Consider the following 19,326-nt stretch of genomic DNA (forward strand, 5'->3'; position numbering starts at 1 on the left):
AGGATGCAGTGACTTAGTGGTCCCCTTGAGATCAATAAATACCCCAGTAGAGACATTGGAAAGTGTTTATGATAGGTCTGATATTTTCTTCCCTCATCTTAAAGATTAGAGCATCTCACTTTGAAGACTGGTTATAGTAGGCTTTTCAAACAAGTCTGGTGTTCAAGGGAGGATGTAAACATCAAAGACTGAATTAGTGGTTTTGGAAATTGGCAGTGACAAAAGTAGGGTTCACCTGGAAGTGACGCTGTAGGTAGGGGTTTTCTCTGCAAGGAATAGGATGGTTCTAATCTCTGCACCAAAGATTCCCTCAGTCTGATAGGCATTTCCTGAGGGTCTTTGTGGCAAATTTGAGAGATGGTATTACAGAAGATATTACAGACCCCTAAAGTGGAGAAAAAGATGGGGTGTGGGGGAGGGGCCGGGGCCAGCTCCCTAGGGGTGAAGTGCTGATCTCAACGCTCATGAGATGTGGCCCCTCCCCCGCCGCAGCTGCTGTGATGACCTACTTCCCGCAGTTCCTTCGGGTGCTGCTGGCCCGGCTGCACGTACCCTTCCCTCGGCAGTTTTCTCCTCCCACGCCTCTAAATACCCTAGCTCTACGTGAGTGACACCTTCCAGGGACTGTAGAGAGATCGTGCGGCCAGGGTACCCGGGCTCTGGCGGCGAAGGCGGGGTCTTCGGCAGCCCGCGGGGGGGGGGGGGGGGCGGGCGAGGTGTGCAAGCGGACGCCTGTGGGCGGGCACGTGGCGGCACGCGGCCAATCGCCTTGCGAGCCCTTAAGGCGGGCGGCGCGGCGGAAGCGGGTGGCAGCACGTGGCCACGGCGGGCGCCCTCGGTCGAACTGCGTGGCCATGGACGTGGGCGCCGACGAGTTCGAGCAGAGCCTCCCTCTGCTGCAGGAGCTGGTCCTGGGCGCCGACTTCGTGGGTAAGGCGGGGGGGTCCGGGCTGTGTGGCTGCATGACTCTGGCGGGCGCGAGCCTGCGGAGAGAGGGGGAGGGAGGACTGGACGGGGTGGAAAGGTGAGGCCCAGCCTGGACGGGCGCCAGGCCTCGGGAGGCACCGAGAGGGCCCCTCCGGAAGGCGGGAGAGTCCTTCTCCCGGCAGAGCGGTGGGACGTGAAGCAGCACTTAAGGCCTCGGCCCCGCTGTGGCCCAGGTGGAGCCGAGCCGTGGGATGACTGGCCTGGCTTGTCTTGCTTTGGCTTTCTCCTTTTCGTCTTCTTGATCCCACCTGGCCTTTTGAGCGCCGATGGGCGCTGACGGTGAGCCGAATACGTCTGCCACCTGCAGCGTTGACAGCAAGAAGAGTGTGACAGTGGTCTGCATCTGGGGACTCTTGTATTTTTTTGCCCCGCAGGTTTGGACATAGAGTTCACGGGCCTTCGCTCTAACCTGTCCCGCCGCCAGCAGATCAGGTAAAGCCAAAGCTGGCTTACAGCTGAGCCAGGGGAGGTGGCTCACCCGGGCCCTTGTGCCTAGCGTTCTGGCCATGTCCCCATTCTTTCTCAGCAGGCCCCGTGTTGGCATTGAGGGGGCAGGACAGCACTTTGCGTTGGGGGGGGGATCTGGGGACGTGGGCTTTGTCCTCTCAATGCTGGTAGTCTTCCCTAGTGGTAGCAAGGTAAAAGGCTTGCCTCTGGTTGAGAGGGGCCCATCCCGCGCCGAGGCTGTGGAGCCTTGTGCCCTCCCCTTGCCTGTGGAACAAGATGCCTGTTTTTTTCACAGTCTTTTTGACTTGCCCTCGGAGTGGTATCTAAAGACCCGCCGTAGTGTTCAGCAGTTCACCATCTGTCAGATTGGTGAGTGTCCTCTCGGCCGTGTGTTACAAGTTCCTGAAGGAGATACTTGTGTTGTCTTTGTGTATCCTGCTGCTACAACAGCCTTGACCCCTTTCGGAGAGACTGGCTGTGGTTTTGGATGCTTGTTTGGTTTTTGCCTGTATCGTGCCCTTGGGCCCAACACTGTGGAAACGTAGTTTAGGAGCGCCGTTCACCTGCCTCAGTTCATCAATAGGAAGGAGTCTCTACTATCTTTCGAAGGAAAATGCGTATGATTTTTGTTTACAGAAAACTTTTACAGACAAGATCATGTTATAAGCATCTTGCTCTGCAGCCTTTTTCACTAATGGCGCTTAGAGATCTTTATCAGCATAAACAGATCTCCATTTTTAATAGTCACGTAGTATTTCAAATTGAATATATCGATTTTCTCAGTCTCCTGATGATGCACATTTGGGTTACCTTTTGTGTGTAATAAAACAAGTTGCAGTCATTGTCCTGGTACGTACATGTGTATTTGGTATACTTCGGCAGAGTTTGCTGAGCCCTGCTTTTTCCGTGAATGATGACCATCTGTGTGTGTCTGTTGCTCTCTGTCCTTGTCCTTTGCTATTCTGTTGTGGTTTTTTCCCTAAATGTAAGACCTCTGTGAAAACTCTGTGAAACATAGATATGTTTCTGTTGTCCTGCCCTACTTTGAAGGCTTCTTCACTTTGTGTGGGGTCTCTTTAACAATATGGACATTTTAAAGCCATTAAATGTATAAATCTTCATGGTTTTTAGCATTTCCTCTGGTTAGTTTTAAAACTAGAAAAAATGTCAATATTCTGTGTTTGAAGAACCGTTCACCATTCTATTTTAATAATCTCAGTGTGAATTACAATTTGATAGTTCTCCTGTTCCAAGACTGTGTTTTCTTTCTTTCAAGATTTAATTTATTAGAGCATGAGTGGGGGGAGGGGCAGAAGCAGAGGGAGAAGCAGACTCCCCGCTGAGCAGGGAACCCATGTGGGGCTCAATCCCAGGACCCTGGGACCATGACCTGAGCAGAAGGCAGACGCTTAACTGACTGAGCCACTCAGGCGCCCCCTGTTTTCTTTAAGAGATGATTATTCCAAAGGGTATGCAGTATCTTTAGGTGCAAAGTATTGCTCAAAACGTTTCCTTTCCAAAGCTCTCTTTTGGTAGGTTTTCTTTGGTATTCATTTCCTCCTCTTTCTTCTAGGATTGTCTGTGTTCTCTAGTATTGAAGGGGAGTCAAACAAGTACGTATGAAGACCTTTTGCAAAACACCTGGCTCTTGCCCACTGATCTTCTCCACCTGCTCCCCTCCCACTTCTGCCTCAGGGTCCGAACAGCTTTGGCCCTGGACGTTCCATCCTCTCCTCTACTTCTGTGCCCTTCACCCTGCTGCCGCCTGCAGCTTCTGGCTCGTCCAGGTCTCTCCTGGAGCAGCATCTTTTCTGGGGGCCTATCCCAGCACTTAGGTGCTCCCCTCCCGGTTTCTGTGTCCGCGCCCTGAGGGCCGCAGTTAACACAGTGTCGTAATGAGGTGATGTGGCTCCCAGGCACCAGCAGTCAGAATGCGTGGTGCTGAACGGTGGGCTCAGGACAGGGGCTAGACTCTTCCCGGAGGGAAGGCTCTCTGCCTTTTTCCTTCGGGCCCCAGGACCAGTTAGAACTAGAAATAGCCAACATTCAAATACTCCTCAAATGAAAGGAGGAGCCTGCTCTGACGTCTGCTCTGTGACCTAGAATTTTAAAAACCGTTTTGGCTTTTCCTTCTTACGTTTATTTTTTTTATAGGTATGTAGCCCATTCGTGTAACTTCTTTCTCTTCCCGACGACATTTGGGATCTTGGATTCAGAATTCACTTTCCAGGCTTCTAGTGTTCAGTTTTTGAATCAGTATGGCTTCGACTACAACAAGGTATGGCAGCAGAGGAGGGAATTGGGAAGGTTTTAAAGGTTCTCTGGTCCACCCAGGCTGAGTCCCATTTCCTGTCCACGTGAACTGGACAAGAAAGGTTTCTATCCCTCTGCTCCCCTGCCCAGGGGATGCCTCTACTAGTCTCCTTGTTCCCCGTCTAGTTTCTCAAAAATGGGATCCCATATATGAATGAAGAGCAGGAGAAGAAAATTAAACACAACATCCTGACTGGCAACTGGAGAGTTCGCAGGTAAAGCCTGTTTCTCCGGGGGCTTTGTGATTCTCTGTGGCTCGCTGGCTCCCGGGTACAGGTACGGTGACCTCACGCGCTCACCTTTAGCGGGGGTGGCTCTGGCAGCATGCGATCGACCAAACACAACAGCCCAAAGTGCTGGTGGCTCTCTTCCCTCACCTGCGGTGAGAGCCGTCCTACTGCATCGAGTATGATTTTTGCGTTGAAAAGTGAAGGGAATAAAGAAAAGGCACTGACTCTTAACTCAGTTCTCAAATGAAAAAGGAGGAGATTCATTCCAGAACTGCGGGGGGGGGATGGGAACAGGCTCTGTTGGACTCCCTGTGAGATGTTACGCTGGCCTTCGGTGCAATCTCGGGGATGTCTCGGGGTAAATCACAGGTAACCTTGATCATGCTGGTCACATTCCTTGGCCTGGACATATTCCCCCGTGTTGTTGAATCTGTGTGCTCCTGAAGATGGGTCTCTGCCTTTTTTACTTTTCCTTTTTCTTCTTTTTCTTTTTTTTTTTTAATTCTTTATTTTTAAAGATTTTTATTCATTTATTTGACAGAGAGCACAAGCAGGGGGAGCAGCAGAGGGAGAGGAAGAAGCAGGCTCTGGGGAGCCTGATCTGGGGCTCGATCCAAGGATCCTGGGATCATGACCTGACCCGAAAGCAGATACTTAACTGACTGAGCCAACCGGGCGTCCCTCTGCCTTTTTTCTTTACCCCCCAGTGCCAGTTGTCCTACTCGAAACCAGTACGGCTATAGAGCTGGGGCCAGGAGTGATGGAGTGACAGCATTGTAGGCCCTCCTGGGCCCCAGGCAGGCCGTGCTGGCAGAGTCTGGAGCTGAACTAGTCTTTTCAGCTCTTTGAGCTTTAGATTCTTTGCCTTTATCTGGGGTGGGGAAGTTAAATTAGACCGATATTTAACTCGAATGTTATGACTGAATATTGGGTCCAGATGACTATGTAATATTGGAGGGTTTTTTTTTTTTTTTTTAAGTAGGCTCTACGACCAATGTGGGGCTTGAACTCACAATCCCAGGATCAAGAGTCGTGTATTCCACTGACTGAGCCAGCAAGGTGCCCCTGGAGGTGGTGTCTTTGTTTTGTTTTGTTTTTTTGGTTTCTTTCCTTCCCTGAAATCCTTATTCTTGGTTTTTCACATAAAAATGTAGCTTTTTGTTAAAGAAGATCTATTTGAATTTTTAACCTCGTGTTATTTTCAAATGTTGGAGAAAAGTCTTTCCTCATCTCAAAATAACACCGTGTTCTTGTATTTCTAACATAGAAGACGTGCTTACTGAAGTTCCTGTCTTTTCCTTATTTCACCAGATGGTGCTTTCTCATCCCAAAAGCTGAATTAAGCAGATAGGCCTGACCGTAGTGCTTAGTGTTGGCTAGCTCCCAGGCATCCCAGTGAAGCAGGAAGGGATGGAACACGCTCCTGCGATCGGATGGGAGACTATCAGCCGAGTGTTTAGCTCTCTCTTACAGAACAAGACTCAGAAAACAGTCTTTTTGGGATCTGTTTTGTTGCTGAGATCGCAATGTTAAAACTGGAGTCCTCCAAAACTCTTGTCTTGTTAACATTGTCTTAAGGTTCTTGTGGTTTTCTCCAGCATCCCACTTTCATGTGCCCGTTTTCAGTTCTCTGGACAAAGACCAGATCAAGGTGGTGATCGATGAGGTGACACGGTGGCTGGACTTGGCGGAGGAGGGCGACTGGATGACTCTCCCTGGTATTGCTGGTAGGCAGGAGGCTGCTCCCCCAGCCAGGGGGTGTTGGGGCCGGTCACTGTCGGGTGCAGGGGTTGGGGGGCACATACCTCTCCTTCCGGTGGATGCCGGGCGTTGGCTCAGCAGGCGTGTTGTCATTGGGCTTAGATAAAGCTCTGACCTCAACTCAGAAGCCGGAGGCTTTTTGACCTGTTTTGAGTTTTAAGGTTGACGAAGTCCAGTTCCATTCAGAGTCGTCTTTTTTATCCAATCCTGAGAGCCCTGTGTTATGTTTACTTTTGTTCATCTCTGGATTTTGTTTCCCCATGACACTGTGGAATCACAATGAACATGCCCTCAATTAGTGGTCCTTAGGCCTGGTTTGTGGACCCCCGGGATCTCAAACCTTTTCCAAGGGGTCCACAAGGTCAAAAGTCTTGTCAAAATCGCACGCCGCTGTCACTTGCCGTTGTCACCGGGCATTTGCATGGATAGTACTGGGGGGGGGAGCAGGGGGTAAAAATGCACCTTGGCGCAGACCCTGCTGACCGCCCTCGTGTTCTTTGTCACCACTTCCAGGTTAGAAACACAAAATCTAGTTTTTATGAACTACCTTCGTGGCAAAGAAGTAGTAATTCTTAATTTTATTACATCTCAACATTTTGCTGATCTTATAATTTCGATGTGTCAAAATACATATGCGTAAAACCTTGCTGTTGCTAACCGAAGTGTAGTGGTTGTTGGGAGGAAAGTGCTTGTGCGCGTTTCTGAGCTGGGAGCTGAATCCGCTCCTTTTCTTTTAATGGAATGTCATTTTTACACGGAAGAACGGACTGTGGTTATTTTGATTTGGGTATTTTCAGTGCTTTTCTCAAGTGAGAAAAATAAACCTGTCACTTGTAGGAAAATAACTCGCAGAATTTGCGAGTGATAAAATTTGAGCTTTCCATCAAAAACTAAAATTTTGGAAAACTCAGGCCTGCCACTGTGAACTTGACAAGCTTCCCAATACTGAGACCATTCTGATGGTCCGCGGCCACATGTACAAGTGTCTTTTATTGCTAGTGTATCATGAAATGTATGACCATCAGAAGATTTGAGTAACTCCAAAAACTAATATTTTTCATGTAACTAATACATGACGTTACAAAATTACAGGCAGCAGCGTAATGGGTTTATTATTTTAAAAGAGAACTTTACACTGTTTAACGTACGCTGTTCTAACGTGGTGAATGTCAAAAGCTATAACTCCCACACAAAGGCTCATCAGGGTTGTCCGTGTCAGAGTGGCCCTGGGATAAACTTCGAGAATGGATGTGAATGCTCTCCCTGTCATGGGGGCTCCTGGGCTTAGGTATGCCTAAGAACTGCCTCTCCATTGTCTCCATGCATCTCTCAAACCCTCCTTCTCCTGAGGGGAAGGTGAACTGCTGTCTGGGTGGTTCTGTGCGAGCCTTGTGTTTCCTTGCCACAGGCTTCCAGGCCTTTGAGGTCCAGCTGGTACTGAGGCAGGCCCTCCCCGACATCTGGACAGTCCTGAGAGACCAGGGGGTGAGTTCCCACCTGTGAACAGGTGGTCCGAGCGGCTCCATTCTCACTCATTCCACCCAATCTGGCCTCTGTGAAAGGCTTTCTCTTGTCTTTTCTCCTCTCCTTTTGAGAGGAACCGCTTCTTTGGCTTCGTTCCCAGGAACCCAGGATTCAGAGAACTTGTCTCTACTTTTGTCTCAGATATTAGTGAAAAAAGTGAGTAAACAACATCGCTGGTATCTTGAGAACACCTCCTGTGATCGAGCGAGCTGTTGGAAGGAGAAAATTCTTCTCTCTGCCAGGGGTTTTTCATTGTTTTTCCAGATGCTGGTGAAAGCCCAGAAGGTTGGAAAAATCTCTTTTCTTGCCTTCTAGTAGTCATTTGTATATCTGACTATAGAAGTATCCTGGGTCCTCCAACAAAAATAAAATTCCTTGAGATAAGTGGTTCTTTCCTGTCAGTAACTGGCTTTCTAGATCTAGCCCGCTTTCCCCAGATGGTGATGGGTAAGCTGGGACAGTGTCCTCATAAAACCCTGCAGTTCCTTTCCCCCTGTTGGGCACAGGGCCGCTTCACTACTAGCTGACCTGGGACTGCTGGGGGAAGTTCTTCAGTTTAAACCCCCAGCATGGACACCCTGCCCCACAGCCCTCCTGCACCCTTCTCGTCATCCCGGCCTTGGAGCCGTCAGGCCACCTCTCATGAGGGTGGGGTGAAGGGGGTGGACTGCCATGTGGTAGGATCGCCGTGGGTTCTCAGGTTACCCCCTCTGTGAGAGCATGTTCACCTTGGATGCCTGTTTTTATACCTCCTCTCTACCCCCTGTTGATCCCTCCAAGTAGCCCCTAGTGGGCCACAACATGATGATGGATCTGCTGCACCTTCATGAGAAGTTCTTCCGGCCGCTCCCAGGTACGGGCACACCTGCCATCGCCTTGTCTGTCTTCACTTGCCGCCTTGTGAGGGGGTGTGGGCCGGAGTCGTCCTGTCTGTCTCCCCGCAGTCCGCGGGCTTCTGCAGAGTCCTAGGACCTCTGTGCCTGTTCCCATTTTCCCGGAGTGGAAGCCAGGTGCCGTTCTGGCAGAAAACTGTACATCTGAGTGGACGCTCCGGCCCCCATTATGGAAGATGTCCCAGGTCCTCATACAATACCTTGCAAAATCAGAAATGTGAGCAGGAGAGAAGCTTCCTTCGATCTCGGCTATAATCCTAACACTTTGCCTTTTCCTCTGTGGGTTCTCACAAATTAGCTCACACTACCTAGTTGATTTTATGTTTGGCTTTATTTCCACTTACCCAAAGCATTTGTGTCCTTGATCTAATAAATGCCATATCAGTGGCTGTGTGGCCTTGTCTTGTGGCTGGGCCATACTTTTCCATGACTGATGGTGCCCTGGTTGCACGTACAACAGGGTAGTGTAGCCGTTAAAAGTATGGACTCGGGAGCCATGCTTGGGTCCTCATTCCACCCCTTGTCACATGTGTGAGCTCCGGTGGTACCAACATTCTCCTATCGAGGCATTAAATGAAGTAACGTATGCTGTCTAGATGAAGAGGGTGAGACTGTTCTCAGATTTCCCCAAGAATTGAATTGACAACACACCTCAGTTTGAGCGTATTGAGGAAATTGGAGGAGAAGTAGGGGTAAAGCTAATAAGCCATGACCAGAAAAACTAAGACAACAAAACAAAATTGCTGGGAGAACAAGAGCTAGGTAAGAAAGGAAAGGGGGGGGGGAATGTGGCTTGGTCCTGCGAGAGCGAGGAGGTGCAGGCCCAGGGGTGAGTCAGGAGTCAGGCTGTCCTCCAGGTGCCACAAACGGGGGAAATCGCCCCCAGCACAGTGCTGCGTTTTGAGCGATCTGGGAGCAAACACCCAGAGGAAAGGCCTGGAAAGTGCTTGTCTGGGGAGTGGGATGAGGAGAGCAAGGCTTGTGTTGGTTGGGTTCGCAACAAACCTCTTTCAACTGTATTTAGGCAGGCCTTTGGTAAGGACTTAAGCTATCGATTGGCTTATTTATCAGGGCACTTCACTCATAATTTTTAGTTGATTTTTCTTGGATCTTCTCTGAATAGTCCCTTACAAGTGACGATTCAGTATCTGCCTTTTCAATAGCACTTTTTTCTCCTTTTTTCCGTTGGCTAGAACCCTGCAAACTACATTAATGTTGACACATAGACAATATCCTGGATTTAATGGAAAGCATTTGGCTTTCACCACCATGAATGGTGATGGCAGGTCGGTTTGAGATCTGTCAGTTCTTAATAATTTAGTAGAAAGGATGTTTTTAATTCCCATTTTGTTTGCTTTCTTTGTTAATGTTGGTGACAAGCTAGGTTGGAGAGCCTTCCTCTCCATGTTTACCAATAAACTCCCTTCTGTCTGGTCTTTCCTTTCAGAAAGCTATGATCAATTTAAGCTGAATATCCACAACCTATTTCCTGTTCTCATTGACACCAAGAACGTGACCAAGGATATCTGGAAGGTAATGAATGGGACTGCTTTGGGTTAAGGACTGCTTTGTCCCAGTCACACGTCACTTTGTCTCTTTTTAAACATCATTCCTGGAATCCTTCTCTCATATTTTACAACCAGCATTCACTTCCTTTGTGTTTTAGCATTGGGTTATCCTGTTAGCTTCTAAGTGTTTTCCTTGCCTCATTCAAGTTCCCATGTTATGAATGAGTTATATGGAGCTTGTCTGGTCTAAATAAGCATTCCGCAGAACACTCGTGCCAGGACTTGAGGTTTGGGTGAGGAGTATTCGCACCAGCTCAAGGAGCATCCGGGTGGAGGAGGCTCTGAAAAACCTTTACCGAGGCATAAGGTCATGGGGTTTTCCACCCTGAGGGTGTTACGATCACCTGGGAGGCCAAAGCCTGACAACTGGGTCCCTCCACCAGCTTCCTGTGGTTTAGAGGGATGGGGAGAGGTATTTCAAAAGCTCCCCGGTGCCTTGTGCAGTTAGGGCGTGAACCACACATGGAGAAGGGAGGCACCCAACTGGCTTAAATGCTTCTTCGAAGTTAAACTGAGGAACAGAGAAAGGGGAATCAGATCAGTGTTTTGAAGCCTGAAGCTGGTCACTTGAGGTCAGTTATTCAGTAAGGGAGCCACAGAAACGGCGCTGGGTTGCTTGGTACGTCCTTGTCCGGAGCACGTTCCTTACTGTAGCTCCCTGGTTTCCAGCTCCTGCACGCTGCTGTGATGCCGCTCGCGTCCATGTGGCGCAGTCCTAGCATGAAGCTGGGAGGACCCATGTGGACTCCTTGCCACACAGGATGAGCTCTAGGGTGACCCTGGTTCTCAGAGCGCCTAGTGTCCTGCGTGTGTCCTTGGCCATGGCCTGGCGCTCTGGAGGCGTGCATTTATGGAACCCCTTAAACACGTGTCTTTGCAGGAAGGTGGTAGGAGTTGTTGCAGTTTTCCAGCTTTGGTTTTTGGGTGCCTTCTAGGAAGCCCAAGATTACTAGGTGCCTGGACATCCTGATCCAGGAATAAGGACACTTGTGTTTGAATAGAAAGGGGGGTTTATAGGGATTATTTTCCAGGTTCTTTTAATGGCCATTTGGTAATACCCAAGGCAGATATTTTCCCTGCTTTGTTTTCCGTAATTTTAGGAACTGAATTTCCCAAGGGTTTCAAATCTTTCAGAAGTTTATGAAGTCCTAAACAGGTAAGGAAGCCTCTAGTGGTTTTGTTTTGTTTTTTTGAGCTGGTAGAGCAGGGGTTCTCAGTGGGGGAGGGGGTAGATTTTATTCCCCAGGACACGTCTGGCAATGGTGAGGCATTTTGGGTTGTTACAAGTGGGGGCTGTACTGGTTTCTGGTGAGTAGAGGCCAGGATGCATGGGAACAGCCCCCGACAGCCGAGACTTCCCCAGCCCATGGTGTTCCCGGTGCTGAGGTGGTACCCCGGTCTAGAGGGGCAGGAACCCATAGAATACCTGCAGCTGTTGGATTATGTGGCGGATCTGGTGGGCGGGGTTTCGTTTCTCTTGATTTGTGTCTGATTGCGGGCGCGATAAGCTCCAGCAGAGTGGGCTGTTTTCCTCTCGGACCCTGGTGTTTCTCACGGGCCTGCCGTGGGGCCGAATGGCGCGCCCCAAAAACTTGAGTGAATGAATGACCCCAGTGCTAGGGACAACCCTGACCTTTCTGTAGGAGAAGCAGCTCCCACCTCCCCTCACAGCCCTGAACCCACTGTGGCCTGGGTACGTGCTGGTGCTGGTGGAGACACACAGTGCCTGGGAGCACCGGGGTCTGGGGGCGTCTCTGCTCCCTCCCCACCAGCTGGTAGGACCAGCAAACCCCAGCCATGAAGAGGCATCGTGGCAGCTGAAGGTGACACCTTTCTGAAAGGAGAACGGGTCTGTGGGTCTGTTGGTGACAGTCCTCTGACCACCTGCATGGCCCTGCCCAGTGCAGTGTGTGGTAGTCTCCTCTAGGTCCTTGTGCTTGCTCTTCTCCTTCCTCCAATGTCCCCCCCCTCCCCCCCTCCCCCCAGGTCCCCATTTCCAGGAAGACAATAAGAGGCCAAATGCAGGCAGCCTCACTCCCTGCCCTCCCCTCCAGACATTTGCGGCTTGTCTTTGTCAGGGTCTGTCCAGCAGCAGCACACTTGAGCGCCTCCTGTGCGCGGGGCCCAGGCAGGAAGGGCTGCCCTCCGCCCTCCTTCCAGCCTTCAGCCCCGTGGTCCTCCCTCCGATGGCTGGGCAGTGTCCCTGGCGGGGCCTCCAGCCTGGCCCTCTCCACTCCCTCGCCATCAGCCTTGTTCTCCTGGCTCAGAAACTGCAGAGCCCCCTCCCGACTCCGCGCTCTCTACACGGTCTTCCTTCTCTTGGCGACCTGTCTCTTCAGGGATCTCTGTGAGGCCGTGGCCCACGGAGGTCGGGTTCTCTTCCCTCGCGGAACTCGCTCGTGAGCTTGTCCGGTGCAGACTGTCATCTCAGCCGAGGGGCCGACGCATGGGAGGCACGTGGAGCGGGTGTGGGGACTGCTCTCCGGCGCCCGGCACCCTTGGCCTCCCCTCCTGTGCTTTGGTGCTACCCTTCCCTGGATTTCTGGATTTCTGGTGGGTTTTGTTTCTTCAGCCCATTCCTTGTGGGCTCTTGTTCTTCCGCCCAGCCCTTAAGTCCCTCCAGGGTCCCTCCTTGGCTCCCTTCTTGCTCGTCACTGTGTCCCTGGGTGACCGAATCCACTGCCTTAGCCTCAGCTCCGCCTGCCCGTGACCGTTTAGATCTCCAGGACACGCCCTCACTCACTGCCTGGCCACCAGGCCTTCCGGCCCACATGGCCATGAGCACCTTTAACGTGGCATCGCTCTCGGTCCTCAAACCCACCTCTGCCTGGCACCTTGCCAAGTCCTTATGGCCCCAGGGGCTGTGCTGAGAGTCGTGTGCCCACGTGAGGGGTTTGCTGGAAACACACAGGCTCTGAAACGAGACTGCTTGGGTTGGAAGCCCGGCTTTGCCACCCACTGGCTTGTGAGCAACCTTGAGAGGACGCCTGAATCTCTCTGAGCCTCCGTCGTACCGCCTGTGACCTGAGGGGAGCTCGAGGTGGCCGTGGAGATGAGGTGCTCGCACGCGGGAGGGACTTGGACCCAGGCCTGCGTTTGGCCTGGAACCGGATGGGCACACGCACTGGACGGGTGGAGACTGGCGGTGCAGAGGCCTCGGCACAGACCGAGGCTCTAAGAGGTTTTCTCGGAAACAAAGGGAAGGTTTCCTCCTTGAGCGTCACCAGCCGTGTCAGAGCCGGGGCCGGGCCGGCCACACCGTCTCGCCCGCGGACTCCTGTGTGTCGGACGCCCTGAGCGTCTCTGGGGTCTGTCAGGTCTGCCCTCCCCTGCGTGCCCAGCTTCCTTGCCTTCGCCCCGGCCGCTCTCATTGCAGGATGACAGAGGCCCCAGCGTGTCCCATGGCCTGTCCTGGCTCTTTGCTCACCGCCGCTGCAATGATCTTTTGAACACGTGAACCTGACTGGGCCAGGTTTTGGGTCGTTCTTCCCGGTGTTTCTGAAGCCTCCCCACCACAGATCACCTGAGCTCTTTTAGTGGCCCTTGCCCTTCCCACGGGGGCTTCGGCCACACCGCTCGCCTCGGCAGTGCCCGTCGGGCCTCGCTCCCTTTCCCTCGCTGCCGTTGTACGTTCTTTGGGCTCCAAATGCCAGACACCTCCCCGGGGCTCAAAGCCGAGCGAGTCCCTGTGGTTCGGGACTCCTGTGGTACCGCCTGCTTCAGGAAGCCTTCCCCCCCTCCTGCCCGCGGCCTCCCTATCCTCCGGTGCTCCCTGCATGATTGGGCGCTGCAGCAGCGGGGCCGGCCCTGCAGCTGCCCTCTGGGCCGCGGGTCACTCTGCGGGTGGAGCCAGGGTCCAGCGTGTCCCGGTAGCTTGGCTCCGGCTCGGCGTGTGGCAGGTGCTGCAGCCTCCCGCCCGGCTGTGCCCCCTCACCTGCCCTGGGCCTGCCTAGCAAGACCCTACCTGCCTCTTCCTGTTTGTCTTTTTTTTAAAAAGGCACCCCCGTCCCGAGGACCCTTTTACTTGCATTACTGGGGTGAGGAGAGACCAAGAAGGGCTTATTTGCAGGGAATATTCCTTATCCTGTTTTTCTTCTCTACTAGCGACTTGAATCCTACTAAAAATTCTGGGCCAGAGGTCATTCACGCAAGCAAGTGTGAGAAATACGGTATGTTCCTGCGAGCAGAAGCTGCTCCACGGTCGGCAAAGTCCTGAGGTGCCAGAGCAGAGGCCTGGCCTCCCCACGGGCAGGGGCATGGGAGGGCCGTGTGGGGTGCTCCATCGTTTTCCTCTCTGTGCTCCATGTACCCGCCCCCCTTACAAAGGAGCCATCCCAGAAGGCTCACTGGCTCCCCTTGGACATGTGGCTGGCCTGACGGGAGGCTCTCTCCCTTGGCTTCCTGCCGCTGTGGGGGACCGGGGTGAAGACAGGTGTGGGTGGGGAGAAGGGCACACACATCTCTGGAGGGATGGTGGTTGTCGGTGGTGTGCGCACGGCCAGCACGGGTGTGCAGCTGGCGGGGGGGAAAAGACTCCCTGTCCAGGCCACGTTCTGACGGCCGCTCCACTCTCTCTCCTGCTTCTGGAACGCTGCTTCAGTTGAGACCAAGTACCCCCACGAGGCTGCGTACGATGCCTTCCTCTGTGGATCAGGTGAGAGTTGTTGTCCTCCAAAAAGGGTCTCCTGCTTTATTTGTGGTAAGCCCCCATCATCCCGAGGCGCTGCATTTATTCCGAGGTGGGTTGCATGTAACAGAAATAAAGCAGGAGTGTGCGTACTTTGATGGGGTGATCTGGTTGAGCCTGGACGTGTATTACATCTCTAGCTTTTCCCCCCAGTTCTTCTGAAAGTGGCACACTTGCTCCTGTGGAGAGTACATGGGTGAGTGTTCCTTCCCTCCTGTTCGCAAACAGTGGTCTGATTTCCTGAGCCCTGGCTGTAAGCTAAGACCTCCGGGTTCCTGTGGCTCTCCCAAAGATGGGAGGGTGCAGAATGTTGTGGTGCAGAGACGGTCCCTGACTGAGCAGTTGCCGCTCCTCTGTGGGATGGCCTTTCCTACGGCCCCCTCTGTGCTGGCCCGGGGCCCCTGTGTCAGCACTGGGAAAATTCAAGTGCCAGGAGGCCAAGGCAATAAGGTCAGGTGCAGGGCCTCACACCTGCCTCGGTGCTTCCCAGTGTGGTAGGCTGGCTTTGTCGGTTACCCACCTGCTTCTCGTAACCATGGAAATCACAGTGAGGTGGGAGGGCACATCCTTACGGTCCACACAGTCAGGCTGAGGAGAAGGGTAGTGACTGGAATAAGGCATACAGGGGAGACATTCTTAAAATCCCAAATTGGAATCTTAAATGCATTTCCGCATGGCAACATCTTCCTTGATGCCTACAGCACCAGGCTCCTAGGTCTCAGTGCCACACTCGGAATATGTGTTCTAGACACTGACCTTGGTTAAATAGGATTAGGCCTGGCGGAGGAGCGAGTCAAAATTTTAACAGGGTCTTTGAGGCTGACTTTTCAGACTAATGAAATTAATAATTTTGGACTAATCTATTTGGTATTTTCATTTTAGTAATGGCTGTTATGCATAGAAATACTCTCTGACCTATTGATTTGATGCTTATAACTTAAATAAGAAATGTGTCCCCTCTCCCTCTTCCCTGTGCTTTGACAGCATCTGAGTGCTAACTGGGAGGTACACGTGTGCCAGACGGGGAAGGCCCCTAGTAGCAGGCGAGCCCCCCATGCCGTGCACATGGGTGCCTTCCATCCTTGTGTTCTAATCCTCCTGACCTAAACACCGTCTTAGGTGTAGAGAAGTTCCATAGCGGCCCAGGCCTGCCTGGTCCGAGGCCTTTGCTTCCCCCCGGACCTGGGCTCCAGTGTGTGGTCATGTCTGCATGGAGGCAGGGCACGCTAGAACGAGGGCCGAGGGATGGCCATTTGGGATCGAGGCTGATGTCCTGTCAAGTGGACCTTTGGACCGTGGCCTCTCACTAATTCTCTGAGCCCATGGCTGATGTTTGTCAAGGAATCTTTACCCAGGTGTCACTGGCAGATGGTGACCACTGGCACCTCTGCTCTGGCTGCGGCCCTGGAGAGTGATCTGTGGGATTGGTCGGTGGGGGAAGCCCACCGATTTGGAGGGAGGAAGAGGGAGAGTGCTCTGAGGTGGTGCCCTCCTCTGTTCCGTCCCCAGACCCTTCTCTGTGGCTGAGGACCATGCTTGACCGCTGGTGTGCCTGAATGCTTTGGGGTTTTCTCTGTCCCTGTAGTGCCGGCCCCATGCCTGAGCCCTCCTTCCCTCTGTACCTCGACTTGCTGGCTCCCTATGTGAACCAGGTGAATCTTATCCGAGCCGGGGTCCCTAAGATTGTGAGTAGCCTTTGTTTTGCTCCTTTCCCCTCCTCAGAGGCGTGTGCTGGGAAGCAGCCTGGTTTTCTCGGGAATCTCTCAGAGGTGGTCTGATAACAAGCAAAACCAGAGAGAAGAGGGTGCCCCCGCCCCCGCGAGGCTTGTTCTTTTCCTGTGTCTTCCTGCCCAAACCGACATGTGTGCGCGCATTCCTTCTGTCCCCTTCCAGCCCAGAGCCTCTCCTACCCTCCCAGTATTTTCAAACCAGGTAGGTTGTCTGTAGGAATCGCAGAAAATCTCCTCTCTTCTTCTCCCTGCCTTCTAGAATTTTTCGGGTCCAGATTGCCCCAGTATCCGACCTCCCATCCTCCTCCTTCATGTCCGGAGGTGGCCTGAGGTCAGCGAGCAGCAGGTCTATTGGGAGTTTCAGAATCTCTGCAAGTTCGATGTGCGGCGACTCTCGAGGAGCCAGTTCCTGCTCTTGACCAATAAGTTTAAGGAGTAGGTGCCTCGGCTCTCTGCCTGTCCCCGTGCCCCACAGCTGCCCCATCTCTTTGCGGCATCTTGGAGCCTGCTTGGAGCAGCAGGTCTGATACTCGAACGCCTGACCTAAGAACGTCTCTTGGCAGTGCTCGGAGCATCCTGAAGGAGTACAGGGGCCACCCCACCCTGCAGGTCTCCCTGTACCGGTACTGGAGGCACTCCCCGAACATCAACTGCCTGTTACAGTAAGTGATCGGAACCACGATGCGGTCCCAGCCGGGGCTGAGTGGAGCAGAGTTCACTAGCTGGTGTGTGGGTGTTTAAAGATGCATTTATTTGAGAGTGAAACGAGTGGAGGGAGGGGCAGGGGGAGAGGGAGAGAGAATCTGAAGCAGATTCCCCACTGAGCACAGAGCACACATGATGCGGGGCTCCATCTCACGACCCTGAGATCACAGCCCGAGCCAAAACCAAGATTTGGAAGCTCAACCGACGGAACCCCCCAGGCGCCCCACTAATGTGTTGTAAAGGGGTCATTGACAAGTATGGCGACCTGAAGCTCCTTCAGTAACGCTGGACGGGCATTTATTGAACGTCCGCTGTGTTGGGTACTGTCGTAGGTTCTAGGCTTCATCAACGAATAAAACAAAATCCCTGCTGTCCTAGAACTCCTGCTCCAGTGGGAGGTAACAGCAAACTAGTGAATTGCAGGATAGATCAGGTGACAAGTGTTTATTAGAAACAAGAACAGGTCAGGAGGTGGGAGTGAGGGGTCAGAAGGGGCGGTTACTCGTTGATGGAGAAGATGGGGACCCCATTAAAGTCTCCAAGGAGGTAAGGGAATGAGCCAGGGAGAGCACTGGGGCGGACTGTCCTGGCAGTGGAGCAGAGGCCCTTGAGTGGGGAGCCTCTGGTAAATCGAGGGGCCGTGAGCAGACCATGAGGAGAGGCTGGGGAGGAACGTGGGCCCGATGGAGGGGAGGGCTGTGGGAGAAGCTGTGGGTGGCTGGAAATTTTCAGGAGCGGTGGGACGTTTGGCTCTGTGTGAGGCAGCCTGCAGAGGACACAGAGGGCTGGGGAGCCAGGCGGGCAGACTGTCCAGGTGGGGCTTGGACTGCGTGGTGGCAGAATGGGGCCCTGAAGAGGGATCATGGACCGACTGGAGCAGGGTCGAGTCTGAATCAGGGTTTTTGGCTCTGGATGGAATTGCTCTGAGGATTTTGGCTTGCTGGTTGGGAGCCATATCTATAGAAAACCGCACGCATGAAGAAAAATGTTTGGCTCCTAGGCAGTCTTTTTTCCATCTGTCAACCTCTGATGTAAATCACTAGAAAAATGACTTATCTGCGTGTGTCTCAGAGCCATTCTGCCCTCAAGGCAGAAGTTCACGCTGGGAGAATGATGGGAAGGCGGGAACGTCTGGGTGAGCAGGGTGGGGGTCTGCGTGTCTGTGCTTTGGACCTGCCCGTTCTCACACAGCCCACCGCCGTCCAGGACTGCTGACCTCTCTGTCTTGCAGGGTCTGTGGCGTGGTCACCACCTGGGCCCTCCTGGCGCTTCTCCTCGGAAGACCTGGCCTCTGAGTGCAGCCAGCAATCTCTGTCCTATCTCTGCACCCCCCTGGGACAGCCATCCGTTCGGGTTTTTCGTGGGTTTTGTTTGCGTAAATCATATTTTACTTGCAGACCAGTCTGTGTGGTCCTTGTGAAGAGCTTTGTTTTGAATGTGAAATTCTGTAGCGATTATCAACGATAAAGAAATCCTTATATGTGGTGCTTTTGTGGCCGGAACTTTTCTTTCTTTAAATGGGGGACAAGTCTCCACCTCTGGGAATTGAGGCTGGACCCCCAGAGGGCCTCATGCACAGACACCTAGCTCGGGAGCTAGATGGCAGATGAACCAAAGGCTCCGTTATTTCTGGGAGAGGAGTTCTTGGCCCCGAGGCCGTTTTCCAGACCTACATCCCTACCAGCCTGAGTTTCGTAAAGGGAAAAAAAATGAAGCTAAGTCTCCATGTGCATTTGTGATGTTTATGGTAACGTTTTATGGTTTATAATATTTAACACTCACTTCAGAAACAAAGATTCCCGTGCCACAGCTGTGTATCTTGCGAGGCCAGGTATAATCCAGTTATTTCGCTTTCCCTGCGGTGGGCCACGCTGGGGGTCCCGCCTCACCCAGCTTTATCATAGCTGTTCTTTATTGGAAGTTGAACTTGGCTGGGCTGTTTACTCAACCGTGAACTTCACTTACCGATTCAGCAAAGCCCCCTTAAATTTGGGGTGAGGGGTGGGGTGCAGGGGAGTTTTTTCTCCATAAAGCAGAGGCCTTAGTGGTGGCAGCTGTCCCAACGGAGGGTGTGGGAGCTGCCATTCCAGAAGCCCCAGGCCTGTCCTGAGGGATGTGAGTGACCGGTGGGCTGCTGTCCCTCGAGATTCAGGGCAGCTCGTGGTCAGACCAGTGAAAGCATGCTCTCAGTGGGGTGGGGGTGAGAAAGTTGTACCCGTTTGTCCAAAAGGCATCCTGGTAGGGTCCCCCCCCCCCGCCGTTGGATGTAACTTTGTATACGCTGAGGAACACTGCCTCTTCTGTCGTGGGCTCTTGGGGCCCGGCTCGTTAGACGAGCTCCGCGTGCAGTAAAATGTGAGACGTGAGCACTCGCTTCGTGGACTGTACCGAGTGACCATTTTGACTCTCCAGGGTCGGAGCAGGGCCCGAACCCTAGAAGCTGGATTATGTAGTTCTGGAGTGAGCGCCACCCCATAGGGA

The 19,326-nt window shown here is 52.7% G+C and overlaps 1 protein-coding gene across 1 annotated transcript; it reads left to right on the forward strand.

Annotated features, from left to right (window-relative positions):
• The first annotated feature begins 829 nt into the window (after window positions 1–829).
• PNLDC1 (PARN like ribonuclease domain containing exonuclease 1) lies at window positions 830–18,330 on the forward strand. Its single transcript, XM_045805451.2, has 19 exons — window positions 830–930; window positions 1,362–1,419; window positions 1,730–1,803; window positions 3,008–3,047; window positions 3,589–3,712; window positions 3,874–3,962; window positions 5,604–5,704; window positions 7,147–7,223; window positions 7,404–7,547; window positions 8,046–8,115; window positions 9,603–9,688; window positions 10,824–10,879; window positions 13,828–13,892; window positions 14,324–14,377; window positions 14,564–14,606; window positions 15,996–16,095; window positions 16,400–16,575; window positions 16,704–16,802; window positions 18,077–18,330. Exons 1-19 carry the CDS (start codon window positions 855–857, stop codon window positions 18,138–18,140), a joined length of 1,596 nt encoding a protein of 531 aa, XP_045661407.1. The 5' UTR covers window positions 830–854; the 3' UTR covers window positions 18,141–18,330.
• The last annotated feature ends 996 nt before the right edge of the window (window positions 18,331–19,326 follow it).

The sequence above is a fragment of the Ursus americanus genome, chromosome 11, assembly GCF_024610735.1.
Source record: "Ursus americanus isolate L20-20 chromosome 11, mUrsAme1.1.p, whole genome shotgun sequence".
Lineage (NCBI taxonomy): Eukaryota > Metazoa > Chordata > Mammalia > Carnivora > Ursidae > Ursus > Ursus americanus.